Here is a 13,088-nt window from a genome sequence, read left to right on the forward strand (position 1 = left end):
AGGGGACCTCACCACATAGTCTAGACTTGATCAAATTCATGATTCTCCATCCTCAGCCCTGAGTACTGGGATTAAAAGCATGCACTTCTACATCTAGTAAGGATATAACTTTAATAATGTGGACACATTTCTTGTGTTCTTAATATGTATATCCTAGCTGAGAATTGGATTATAAATGCATCTATTATAGCACAGATATTAGGCATCAACTATTTCTTATGGCCTAAGCAGCAGCAAGGAAACTTTACATACATTATCTCACAGAGTCGTTTCATCAGCCTGAGTGAGGTAATATGATCACTGTTCATCTCATTTTACAGAAAACAAAGCAGAATTGAAGAAAGTCAGGTAACCTCCCCAGGTTCATATTGCTGGTAACCAAAGGAGCCACAGAGGAAAGCAGGCTCATCCATCTACCTCGTGATCATAGAAACAGCAGCAAGAAAGATCAGCAAGATTACAGAGACGGCATAATTTTGCTAGTTGGCCTTATAGAGGAACCGAACGGAAATCAAGTACAAGATAGCCCTTTACACCACATTCCAAGTGGAAGCAAATTTGAAAGGCTGGCAATCCAAGGCTTGGTAAAGGTATCCCAAGTCCTATTAACACTTCTCTTGTCCTTCCAGAACATGTGCCCATAGCAGCTAGAGAGATCCTTTTCAAGCATTAGTCGATTTTGTCTCTTTTCTGCCACACTCTGCAGTTGCTTCTTTTGTTTGTGATGCTTGCCCTATGACTTTGCAGTTCCTATGGCTTGGACATGTGACTTGCTTCAGCCAATAGCCTATGAGTTGACATGAGTCTAAAACTGTACACATGGGCTCCAGCTTATCTTCTCGCTTTTCTTTTGCACTGATGAACTATACTTCTGCTAATCACTGTTCTTAGGGGCTTGAGAGAACCACAGCCAGGAGGCAAGCCAGCCTAGGGCGGCTCAACTGGGAGGCTCTGAAGAGGTTAATATACCGAGTCCTCTTTTAGGTCGCAGGGGCCAATGCAGAAGGACCAGGGATATATATCTTTGCAGTATATTTGAATAATCCTGATCTTAGGGAACCCAAATCTCCTATACTGAACAATATGCCTGTTTGAATTGTACCCCAGTGGGAGAACTAGCTTTATTAGATGTATCTAATAGGTAGCACTTCCCAACGTATCTCCCAGACCCCACAAGCTCTGTCCTTATTGCAGGCAGATTCCTCACCACACTCACAGTTCAGATCTGGTCACATTAACCCCTCAGTTCCTTCTCCTAGTCTTTCTACAGGGCCTTTGCACAGGACCTGGAATGGCCTCTCCTTCATTTATTCAATTCCTGCCCATTCTGCAGAAAAATCTACTTCAGGGAAACCCAAATAGATCATATGTCCTTGTTTGGTACTCTCACCTATCTGAGAATTTGTACTTCATCGCTCAGGTCATATTTACAATTTTATGCCTGTGTGTATTTACTTAATGAACATGTTCGAGCAAGTAGATGCAGTGAAAATGAGGCGTTACCATGCACCTGACTAGACCCTCAATAAGTACCTGTAAAACAGGTGTGCTTTGTTAGTCTCAAGGAATTTTAGAATATATGACACATCACAGGGACTCAAAGAGTGGAATATTAAATTAACTAAAAACACATAAGAGGGCGGGGCATCTATAATTCCTACACTTGGAAAGCCAAGAAAAGAAGACCAGGAGTTCAAGGCCAACCTTAAGTATATAATCTCAAAAGGTTAAACACTACACTACACACACACACACACACACACACACACACACACACACACACACATACACACACGAAACAAAACAAGCCGGAGAAGATAGTCACATCTAGATCTGTCGAGGCATGCTAGCACCATCTGCCTCCACACTTACATCCCACTGATGTGAGGATCGACGAGACAGCACAAAAGGATGCACCGTGGGGCTGGCATTCAGAATAACAGGATCTCCAAGCAGAGAAGAGTGAGGCGAGAGAGACACAGTGACTGTAGCGACCCGTGTGTGATCAGAGGCATTTTCAAGGAGGGGGACGGCATTCTCCACAACAAAATTTGGAACAGCTTGAACACCTTAGAGAAAACACAAAAGTACACTTTATAAAGATTTCTGCGAGCCAGATGTGGTGGCACATACCTGTAACCCCAGCACTCGGGGAGGCAGTAGCAGGTGCATATCTGTGAGTTCGAGGCCAGCCTTCTCTACAAAGTGAGTCCAGGACAGCCAAGGCTACAGAGAAACCCTGTCTCGGGGAAAGAAAAATAGTTTTCTTCATGGTTTCCCAACCTTTTCCATGTGTGAAACCCAAGAGGAAAAGTGAAGTACACACTGAATGCATTTGGCTTGGTTGGAGTGTTGAGCATCTGAGATCGTTTGTTACTCACAAGCTCACAGGTTATCTTATAACAACTATTGCCAACTTTATTTTGCACTGAAGAAAGTTAAAGACACAGAAATGTCTTTATGTGACAGAGTCAAGCAACTGCAGAGCTAAAATTTTAACCCCACTTTTGCCAGATTAATATCCCATGATCTTCAATGACTGAAACTATTTTATAAAACAGAGTAAACTCCAGACAAGTAAGAAAGTTACACAAGTTAGAAAGTCCAGTTCTCAGACTGCCAATTTGGGGGATGCACCTATCTACAAAGTGATAGCAGTAGTTCTTAGAGTCCAGGAGGGGACTGATTAAGGGGGCACTTTTAAATTTCACATACTCTTTAACTCAGGCTTGAGTCTTGCCTCTTACTAGCTATAGGAAGCTATAGGAACACTTCGGCAAGCAGCACATACTTTCTAAAGCTGGAAACCAGTGCTGTCACATCAGAGGACAAGTCTTTGTCTGAGCCTCACGGACGTCCAGTCACTATTACTTAAGAGAGATGCTATATGGGCCACTGGTCATTATTCTCAATATATATTTCCCATTCAAAGCCATAGCAGTTGTAAATTTCATCTTACAACAACTCACATTTAATTAGACACTGTGTGAAAGGGTGGTGACTATAGTTCTCCAAGTGCCCTTGTTTTCTATGAGTATCATCCACCCTGAAGTGTTGAAGAATTACTTAACACTCAAACTCACATTGCATTCAGAGCAAAGGGCAACTACACATTCAACTGGCCTGCTTTGCTTTTCCCTTTCCCTCTTTCCTTGTTTTTGTTTGGTTTTTTTTTTTGTTTGTTTGTTTGTTTTGTTTTGTTTTGTTTTGTTTTCCTTAATTTCAGCTGCCTCTTGTCTTTAGCTAAGGTAGACTCTGGCTAGATGCTCAGAACTTCTTTGAAAAATGAAGAGTAAGTTGGCACCTTGAAAAACAAACAAACAAACCATCACCCATTCACTCTTAGAATTACCATTTCAGGGCCAACCACTGAGGACCTCATGGAGCCACATCTCACAGGTAGCACTGCCCATCTGCCCACCCAGCCCACATCATCACCAGAGAACTGTGTAAGATCTGTGCACCACATACAGCTAGTACCATGCACCACACAATGCCAGATCCTACCACCTGAAGACCCCCTTGGAGCCAAGCACCTTATACAGGCAGCACAGCCCACCCTGCAGACCCCCATCATGACTACATCCCTCCCACAGGCCTCCTGACTACACACCCAAGATCCCTGCATCTGCAGTTCCCGACCCTGGGTTGAACAGAACTCATTCCACACAGAGCAGCTAGGCTCAGAGACTCACAGGAGAAGAGAGAAGTCCAGCAGGGAGTAGCTGCCCTTTGAATACTGTTCAGACAGTGAATAGAGGATGCTCGAAAGACCAGGGATAGACCCTGAAATCCTCTACACATGCTCCACATAAGAAGATAATGTCTTGGGGCCTGGAGAGATGCCTCAGCGGTTAAGAGCACTGTCTGCTCTTCCAGAGGTCCTGAGTTCAATTGCCAGCAACCACATGGTGGGACACACCCATCTATACTAGGATCTGGTGCCTTCTTCTGGCCTGCAGGTGTAGATGCAGATAGAACACTCATACACATAAAATAAATAAAATACTTTTTTAAAAAAGAAGACAAGGTCTCAAGACATCAGAAGAACGCCTGAACATTGTACAGGTCTACCCATAAAGAGAAAAGATGATCTGAGCAAAAGAAACACACAACTAACACACTAACACACTACTCTTTTTGGTTTTCCGAGACAAGGTTTCTCTGTGTAGACTTGGCTGTCCTGGACTAACTTTGTAGACCAGGCTAGCCTTGAACTCACAGCAATCTGCCTGCCTCTGCCTCCCACGTGCTGGGATTAAAGGCTTGTGCCACCACTGCCCATTTACACACTACTTTAGATGCATAGGTTCTAGCACAGAAATAAAAATAAATGAAAAACAATACAGCATGTCACCCTTAAAAGTTACTAATCTCATAGTAATAAATCCTATTGAAAATGACCGGGAGCATGTTACAAAGAATAATGCTAACTATGAACAATCAATGCAAAGAATATCCTCAAAAAAGAGCTGGATTAAGTAAGGGAGCCACCCCAAGATATGAAAATTATTTCTATAAAGAGAATTGAACAGAGTGTGGTGGTGCATGCCTTTAATCCCAGCACTCAGGGAGTCAGAGGCAGCAGGATCACTATGAGTTCAAGGCCAGCTTGGTCTACAGAGTCCAAGACAGGCAAGGCTACACAGAGAAATCCTGCCTTGAAAAACCAAAAAGGAGAGAGAGAGAGAGAGAGAGAGAGAGAGAGAGAGAGAGAGAGAGAGAGAGAGAGAGAGAGAATGTCCACACACTCCAAGATTCACTCAGGGAAGAGGCATTAAGCAGATGCTATCAGTACATACAAAGTCCATTTTAGATTTTATTATTTCAGTGTGCGGAGACGCAACTGCCATCTGCCTGCCTCTGTACCTTTTTGCTTGATGGTGTTCTCTGGCACTGAAGTGCTGGAGTCTTAATGCACCAGCACTCCAAAGAGGCCTTTCCTTGACTCTTGTAATTTCTGAGTCTGATGCTAAGGGTTCAGAGCTCTCTGCAGCCATCAGGGTTTCAGCATTCTCTCTCCTGTGGCTCTTCTGCTTTCAAGTACATACTTGAGGACACATTCAGTCCTTCATCTCAAGCTCTTTTTCTGGAAAATTCCAAGCCAGAGGTTTGTCTATAGATTTTTCCTCAGGATATTTCAAAGCCCAATTTAGACCTTTTTCTCTATGGTAAAAATATGCGCTCTTAAAGGTGTATGTATGCTAGCAGTATGTGGGGGTAGGGTGGGTGGGCAGTGGTGGTTTAGTAGTGTTTGGAGCTTGTGACAGAATGGTCCCTTTGCCCTAGCAACATTTTCCACCTTCCAGTCCCCACGCTACACAATATCCTGTTATGGCACAACAAACTTTGAAGTTGTAATTAAACTGAAGATTGTAGGAAGAAGTTGTCTTGGACTGCTTGTGTGAGCTTGTTCCTTCTTAAAGATTCTTAAAGTGTAAGAGGGAAGCAAAAGATGGGGGGAAAATGGTAAACAGTGAGAAAGATAAGTCACTGGTGGCTTTTATAATAGAGACAAGGGACATGAACAACCTCCAGAAGCCAGAAAAGGAAGAGAGGTGAACCTATTCCGGAGCCTCCAGCAGGAGTACAGCTCAGTCAAATTTTTCATTTTAGCCCCGTGAGACACGTCAGACATCTAACCACACATGTATGATGTTTTCAGGTACCATGGCACTGGTGACAAACTAGGGCAACAACAATAGAAAATAAATGCATTCATTATTTATATTACATTAAAAACAATTAATGAGTGCAATTTACAGGACTGAGCTCCCCACAGCAGAGATGACGGTGTGCTAAAACCAAGCTCACGTGTCATCACTGCCTTCCTGACAGTCATCCATCAGCCTTACATTTTATTTTGAACAAAAAATCTGGTGTATCTGCTAACCTCTGAAACCCCAGAATAAAGTCAAGTTCACCTACTAGGCCCGTACCCCAGGAGGTAGGGCTGGGAAGACAACTCAGCGAAGACTTGAGTTCTATTCTCTAGAATCCAAGTAAAGCCACCATTATATAAACTGTGCTTAATCTACAGCTTGTCTATAATCTTGACATTCCTGAAGAGAGGTGAGAGGCAGAGACAGGAGAATCCCAGAAGCTAGCAGTGAAGCCATCCTGGCTTATGTAGCAGCAAACAGCAAGCACTCCCTGCCGCCAAAAAGGTTGAAGTTGAGATGCAACACCAGAGGTTGTCCTGACTTCCACATGCCTACTATAGGCAAACACTTGTAATGCAAAAAAAAAAAAAAAAAAAAAAAAAAAGGAATAAAAATGTTAAATCCCATAGAGTAGACCTTACTTTATCTGCCTGACCTCATATTTGATTGCCCTGACTCCGCTCACTCTGTTCCTCTCTAGTCCTCATACAAACCAAGGAGGTCCAAAGTGCATCCTTCCAGGATATTACAACTCGTCCATCCTTTTGTCTTTGATAAGGACTCGCTGCACCTGAGATCTTCTCAGGACAAAGGAGCGTATTCCACCCCACAGCCACCTCCTCTTACAATTCCACAGACTGATTGTTTTCTGTCTGACTTTTACCTCTACTACAAAAGCTTCAGGAGTCAGAGAGTGTTACTTGTTTACTCTCTGCTGTACATCCAGCTTTAAGAGCAGTAGTAGTCTTGCCCGTAGTAGCTACTCAGTTAATCCTTGTTAACTGAATGAGTAACAGAGTAAATAAAATGACTCTCCCTTGCTAATTACGTAGATTATATGCGACACTGAATGCATTTGAAAGCACGTCAGTTAATTGGGTCAGATTTTTATGGTTCAATTCTACAGGTTGGGCCATGTAGCTAGTTGCTTATTTTTGCATCTAATAATGCCTCGTTGACTGTTGCAGTGATGAGTTAATTGATTTTTTACTTTTTTTGTTCTCAGACAGGGTTTCTTTGTGAAGCCTTGGCTGTCCTAGACTCGCTCTGTAGACCAGGCTGGCCTCAAACACATAGGAATCCACCTGCCTCTGCCTCCTGAGTGCTGAAATTAAAGGCATGCGCCACCACACCCAGCTGATTTTTAACTTTTTAAAAGTATATTTTGTGACAAAAACAAAAAACAAAAGCAAAAAACAAGAAGTTGGTTTCACTGTAAAAGCAATGGGAAAAGCAGCTCCATTCCTTGTCAGACATCAGGGATTGGTGGGGACTGTAATAAACTGAAAGTAACAGGAGTGGCTACTGCTCAGCTCAGTAGGGATGCAGGTCCTGCTTTTAGGTGAATTTAGAAACTGATTTCTAAAATATGAAGATATGGAAAATATTATATAAAGTATATGTGTATACACACACATACATATATATGTACGTGTACCACAAGAGCCCTGGGTCAATCACAGTATTCCACACATTTTTAAAATGTCCTGCCAGGGAAGAGAATAATGACATAGGGTCACTGTCTTGGCCAAGAGGCTGAGCCTGAGGACTGTGGGTTGGAGGACAGTGTGAGCTACAGAATGAGACCCTGTCTCACAAATTAAAACAGAGATGCACATTTTTAATCCAGCACTCAGGAATCAGAGGCAGGTGGATTTCAGTGAGTTCAAGGCCACGTTAGCCTACATAGTAAGTTCTAGACTCACCAGGGCCATACAATGAGGCACTGCCGAGAGAAAGAAAGACAAACTTACATAAAAAATTTCTAGGCTGGACATGGTGTCACATGCCTTTAATCCCAGCACTCAGGAGGCAGAGGCAGGTGGATCTCTGTGAGTCTGAGGCCAGCCTGGTCTAAAAAATGAGTCCAGGACAGCAAAGGCAACACAGAGAAACACTGTCTCAAAACAAATTTTTGTCTAGGATTAAAACGCTATCCAACATGTAGTTTAATGTTTTCTAATAATCACATCATTGAAAAATTTTTAAACGGTAAAAAAACTTCCTTTAAGATGATTTTATTTGCCAGGCATGGTGGCACACGCCTTTAATCCCAGCACTCTAAAGGCAGAGGCAGGAGGATCACTGTGAGTTTGAGGCCAGCCTGTTCTACAAATGGAGTCCAGGACAGCCAGGACTACAAGAGAAACCCTGTCTCAAAAAACAAAACAAACAAACAAACAAAAACACAAAAAGCAAAACGAAGCAAAAAGATGATTTTACTTGATCCAAAGTACTTAAAATACCATTTCAATATGAATCTTTTAAATAAAGTATTAGTAAGACATGCTACATGCTTTTTCATGTAAAATAGACTTTGTATTACTTTAACCAACAAGAAAATATATAAAATAAAGTAAAACTTAAATCACCTACATTTTCTTCTCTATCTTCCCAACTTCTGTGTCTTTCTACCTGTAATCTCCAAAGCAATCTCTGCTAAGCTTAGTCCATGTGTCTCTGCACTCTCTGTGCCTGCCTACCTAAGAGCCAGACAGATCGGTGAGGGGTGCTTCCATGTGTACCTCTAAAGTACTCACCCTCCATTCTATAGGACTCATTTTGCCTGTGTGTCAGAGTATGTGGCTGTGACACTGTGGCACAGACATAGTACCAGCTACTCTGATTGTCTGCTAACAACACTTCCCCTAGTTCTTGACATTACAAATTGCCTGCATATGTCTTTTCTGCCATGCAGTTCTGTAAGTAAGCTGTCCACAAGGTGAAGTTCACCTCTGAGGGTCCAGATTTCAGATAGTAGTAAAATGGAGAACTGTCTCCCAGAGAAATTGCCCTGGTTCCCGTTCATAAACTGCATCTGTGAAAATATTTTGGTAAGTAGATTATCCAATGTGGTGCAAGTATGGAGCACTTGAGTTCAAAAGACCCACCCCTCCAAGAAAGTGGTTGGGCAAGTGAAAAAGAGCCAACTGGAAGGCAATCCAACTGTGGTTGGCATACACCTTTAATCCCAACACTTGAGAGGCAGAGGCAGGTGGATCTCTGTGAGTTCAAGGCCAGCCTGGTCTACAAAGAGAGTCTAGGACAGTCAAGGCTACACAGAGAAACCCTGTCTCAAAAAAACTTTAAAGCAAAACAAAACAAAAGAGCTCAAAGTTGGAAACACTAACCTGAGGCAGCAAGCACTACGAAGAAGAAATGGAAAGAGAGCATGATTGGCTCGTGGGTTCTGGCCGCTTCAGAGACACTGTGTTCCAATCCCTGTGTTGGCGGACTTCTTCGGAGATGTTCACGTTCTCGATGTGGAGTCACCTTATTGAGACCACTGTCGCTAGGCACCAGTAAACACTTCCTAATCTGTAAGGCGACACCTTTGCTCTGTAAGGCTCAGGTTCCACCAAAGGGATTTACTTAAGCTAGGTGGAGAAACCTCTGATTCAGAGTGTTAGAACGGGGTGGGGGTGGGGTGGAGGTGGGGTGTTTGGGATGGAGGGGGATGGAGGGGGATGGAGGGTAGAGGTGGGTGCTTGGAGTGGGGATGGGGGCGGGATGGCCAGCATTAGTGGAAACTTTTCAAGAAATGACCTCACTAGGCTCATTAAGATTCAAAAGAATTTGTTTACTGGTGACTCCGCCCCTCCTTGTCCTGTCCTGATTGATGAGTTCATTACACACACACACACACACACACACACACACACACACACACACACATCCCACCCTAACTTAAACTCAAGAGCCAGAGTTGCAGATTTGCATACGGCTTCTGAGTTGCTAACAGACCAGATTAGGGACGAAACGCAAAATCAGCCACTTTCTGTCCAAGAGCCATCCAGTGTTACCAAATTCAAGTTGAAACCTGAGATGGAAGTACCAACTCTAAGACCTCAGACTGCAAACACCTGGCTGCTAGGAGTGGTAATATAAAAATATCCGGAAAAGGCACCAAGAGTCCTCCAAGCTAACTGTTGGCTGTGGATCATATTTCTATACTTAAAGCTTCTCAAAAATGTGTGGTTCAGTAACATGTGATATTTTGCCAGAGTTCCCACCCCTCCCTATTACACCCCATTGTGTGCCCCAAATCCATGCCAGGTTCCTGCAGGGATTCCTGTTTGCAATCTCTGATTTAGGGCTTTCAATCAATTGCTATCTCTATAGGATCAACTGTTGCTATGGTTACTGAAATAGGATTATGCAATCTCAGTTGTGTTCAACAGAGGATGATGTTGAGAGCAAGGAATGCTGAGTTTGAACCAGACTTTGGTCTGCTGTAGACAGCTCATTGGTTTTCAGAGGGACATCTACAAATGCCCCAGGACATGCTCACACAGGGATGGTTCCAAGCCATGCACTGTAGGGCTGTTGAAAAGAAAACAAGGTTTGTGGGAAAGCTTGAATTTGTACTCTTGTCTCCAGCTCTGCTGAATATCCCTTAGTGAGACTACTATGCTCTTGGTTCCTAGTTGTGCGCCTTAGCCTTTGATGGCTGACCATCATGACAGCTTCAAACCTCTGTGCTCTTATACCTACACTTGGCCTACTGTAACACACTAACTTCCTAGCCACACCCACTCCATAAATGTTCTCTGACTCTGAACACCTGTCTGGAGCCCTCCCATCACCATGTAGGGGCCTGAACCAATCACCTCCCAGATGCATTTTCCAGCGGTGTGGCTATCCCTCTTCAGTGCATCTTCTGAGAAGTAAGAAGTAATTTTTAAGTCATCTGCACAACGTCCTTTGGCCCCTACATTCCAGCCACACTGGTCTTTCTGCTCACACATGTACATAGTTGATGTCCACCTCCCAATTCTTGCTTAAATGGTGATTTATTTTTCTAAACTCCTCTCTCAAGTCTTAGCATAGTGTGTCACCTTTTTGCATGAAATATCTCATCTCAAATGTTAACCTCTCTAAGAGGCCTTCCTTGGTCCCTTGATAACCTTTTCTATAGCGGCTTTCCAGTTTTATCTTAGCATCATTTTTCAGTTCCAGAAACAATCTGCTTATAAATGTGCCTAGAGTGTGAGTTCCTCTTCAAGAAGTGTAAATCCTAGCAAGAATTCTAAGTAATTTCTTTCCAGACTGGATCCCATTGCCCAGAATAAGTATGCATGGCCTAGTTCCTTATAAACCCTGCTGAATTCCCTTCCCCTGCTCTGAAGATCAAGCTGAGCCAGCTTTAAGTTGGTTTATAGTGCTTAGCTGGTTTGGCCCAGACTGTTTCTTTAGCGTCTCAAGTTTAGCTTTAGCTTACTTCAAAACTGCTACCTTGTCTCTCATCTCACCTGAAACATGAAGGTCTTCACACAGCTGACTATCTCCTTGCTCAACTTTCAGGCCCAATGACCACGCCCTGCCCCCCTGAGGATGCTCCCATCCAGTGTTGCCTTTCACCTTTGTCATGTACCCTATCATCATCCCTTTCTTACTTTTTAAATAGCACTTACTACATTTCCTGAGGTGAAATTGTTTTTTCATTGTCTTTGTTGTCAGGAACTTTAAACTAGTTCACCGTGTGTGTGTGTGTGTGTGTGTGTGTGTGTGTGTGTGTGTGTGTGTGTGTGTGTGTTTCACTGCAGTGTCCCTGGTGCCCAGAACAATGCCTAGCAACCTCAAATATTTGTTGAGGACTATAAAGCAGACTCCACCTTGATGGGAGGAGTCATTGATTATTCCTATTTTAAACACAAGAAAATTCTGAGGCCCAGAGAGTTTTTTCCTTCCCTTTCCTATGGTCTTGGAGCTTATTAGGTATAAAACTGGGATTTAAACCTAGCCTGACTTCAAAACTGCTCTCTATGTGTGTCCCATTCTTTTTTCCTGGGTATTATATGTTTCAGGATTGTTCTGTGACCTACCAGAAGTCACAAACACAACTGTTTTGGCCTATTTCACACAGGCACACTTGCACACAGAGAGACATGTGCAAGCATGAACATGCACTCACATGAATAAAAATACCTCTCTCCTCCTGACATAAAACTAATCCGAGAGAAACTGAATCCAACAAAATGAAGATCCAATACCTGTCATAATGTGGAAAATCCCGGTTAAAGGAATTTCTCACTTGAGTATATTCATTCTCATATCTACGATTCTTGCCACGATCATCCTGAGTGAGTTAACCCAGATCCAGAAAGATACACATGGTCTGTGCTCACATATAATTGGATACTAATCCAATATGGATGGCCTCTGAGAGTCTTCATTTAGTGGGGGATTGGAATAGATGCTGGGACTTTGTATTGGGACTCCAGGTGAGAGAGGTATGGAAGAATGGGGAAATGGAAGGACCCAGAGAGTCCTGGAACCCTACAAGAAGACCATCAAGGCTGGTGGATCTGAACCCAGGGGGGTCTGCTCAAACTATCGTACCAACCAAGGACAATGCATGCAGTAAACCTAGACCCCCCTATTCACAAATAATGGATGGACAGCACATTCTCCACAGCTGTGTGGAGAGCAAGGACTGACTCTGACATGAACTATGGTGCCCCGTATTTGACCACTTCCCCTTGGTGGGGAGGCCTGGTGGCACTCAGAAGTAGGGTAAGCAGGCTACCAGGATGAGACCTGATAGGCTCTAATCATATGGTGGAGGAGTAGGCCCTGTCTGTCACAGGCCTAGGGGAGGCGAATAGGGTGAAAGAGGGAGGAAGGGGTAATGGGAAGGCACAAGTGAAGAGATAACAATTTAGATGTAATTGAAATAAATTATTTAAATAAACAAATTAAAAAAATAAAAAGAAAGAAAACCAAACCTGGACAGAGCTCCAACCCACGTGACCAAACTATCTCAGTGTAGTACACGGCCCTACTGTGTTGGCTAGGGTTATCTGCTTCCTGAGACATCTTCCCATGAGTCATTTCTTGTTAAGGCTGAGTTTCTACTTCATGAATCTCCTAAAGCTATGACACCTGTATCATTCTCATTTGAGAGATTAGAAAATAAGCACAAACAAGTGAAAGTGACAAGTGATGTGACTCTAGCCACACCATCAGGCTGGCCCCAGAGCCCGGATGTACTATCTGGACACACCATCATAGAACCTCAATGTTATGCATTTTATTCCTCCTTTCGTACTTCCTGCTGAGCTTTGACCCCAGAACTTTGGGGGTGTTAGGCATGGGCTTCGTCCTAAGTCATATTCCCAGCCTCTTGCTTCATCTAAAACTCTTCTCCAAAATATTGAACCATACTAGATCCCCTGAACCAAAATTATCAGCATTATTTGAGAA

The 13,088-nt window shown here is 43.2% G+C and overlaps 1 protein-coding gene across 1 annotated transcript in view; it reads right to left on the reverse strand.

The window, feature by feature from the left end:
- LOC127187072 (cadherin-related family member 3-like) overlaps positions 1-11,252 on the reverse strand; it is a 70,916-nt gene extending 59,664 nt beyond the window's left edge. Inside the window, exons 1-2 of the mRNA XM_051143317.1 lie at positions 11,135-11,252; positions 1,873-2,069 (exon numbers count right to left, since the gene is read on the reverse strand). Coding sequence (XP_050999274.1) covers positions 1,873-2,069; positions 11,135-11,252 — 315 coding nt within the window. The remainder of the gene's footprint in view (positions 1-1,872; positions 2,070-11,134) is intronic.
- Positions 11,253-13,088: the final 1,836 nt, after the last annotated feature.

Source organism: Acomys russatus, chromosome 3, assembly GCF_903995435.1.
Source record: "Acomys russatus chromosome 3, mAcoRus1.1, whole genome shotgun sequence".
Taxonomy (NCBI): Eukaryota; Metazoa; Chordata; class Mammalia; order Rodentia; family Muridae; genus Acomys; species Acomys russatus.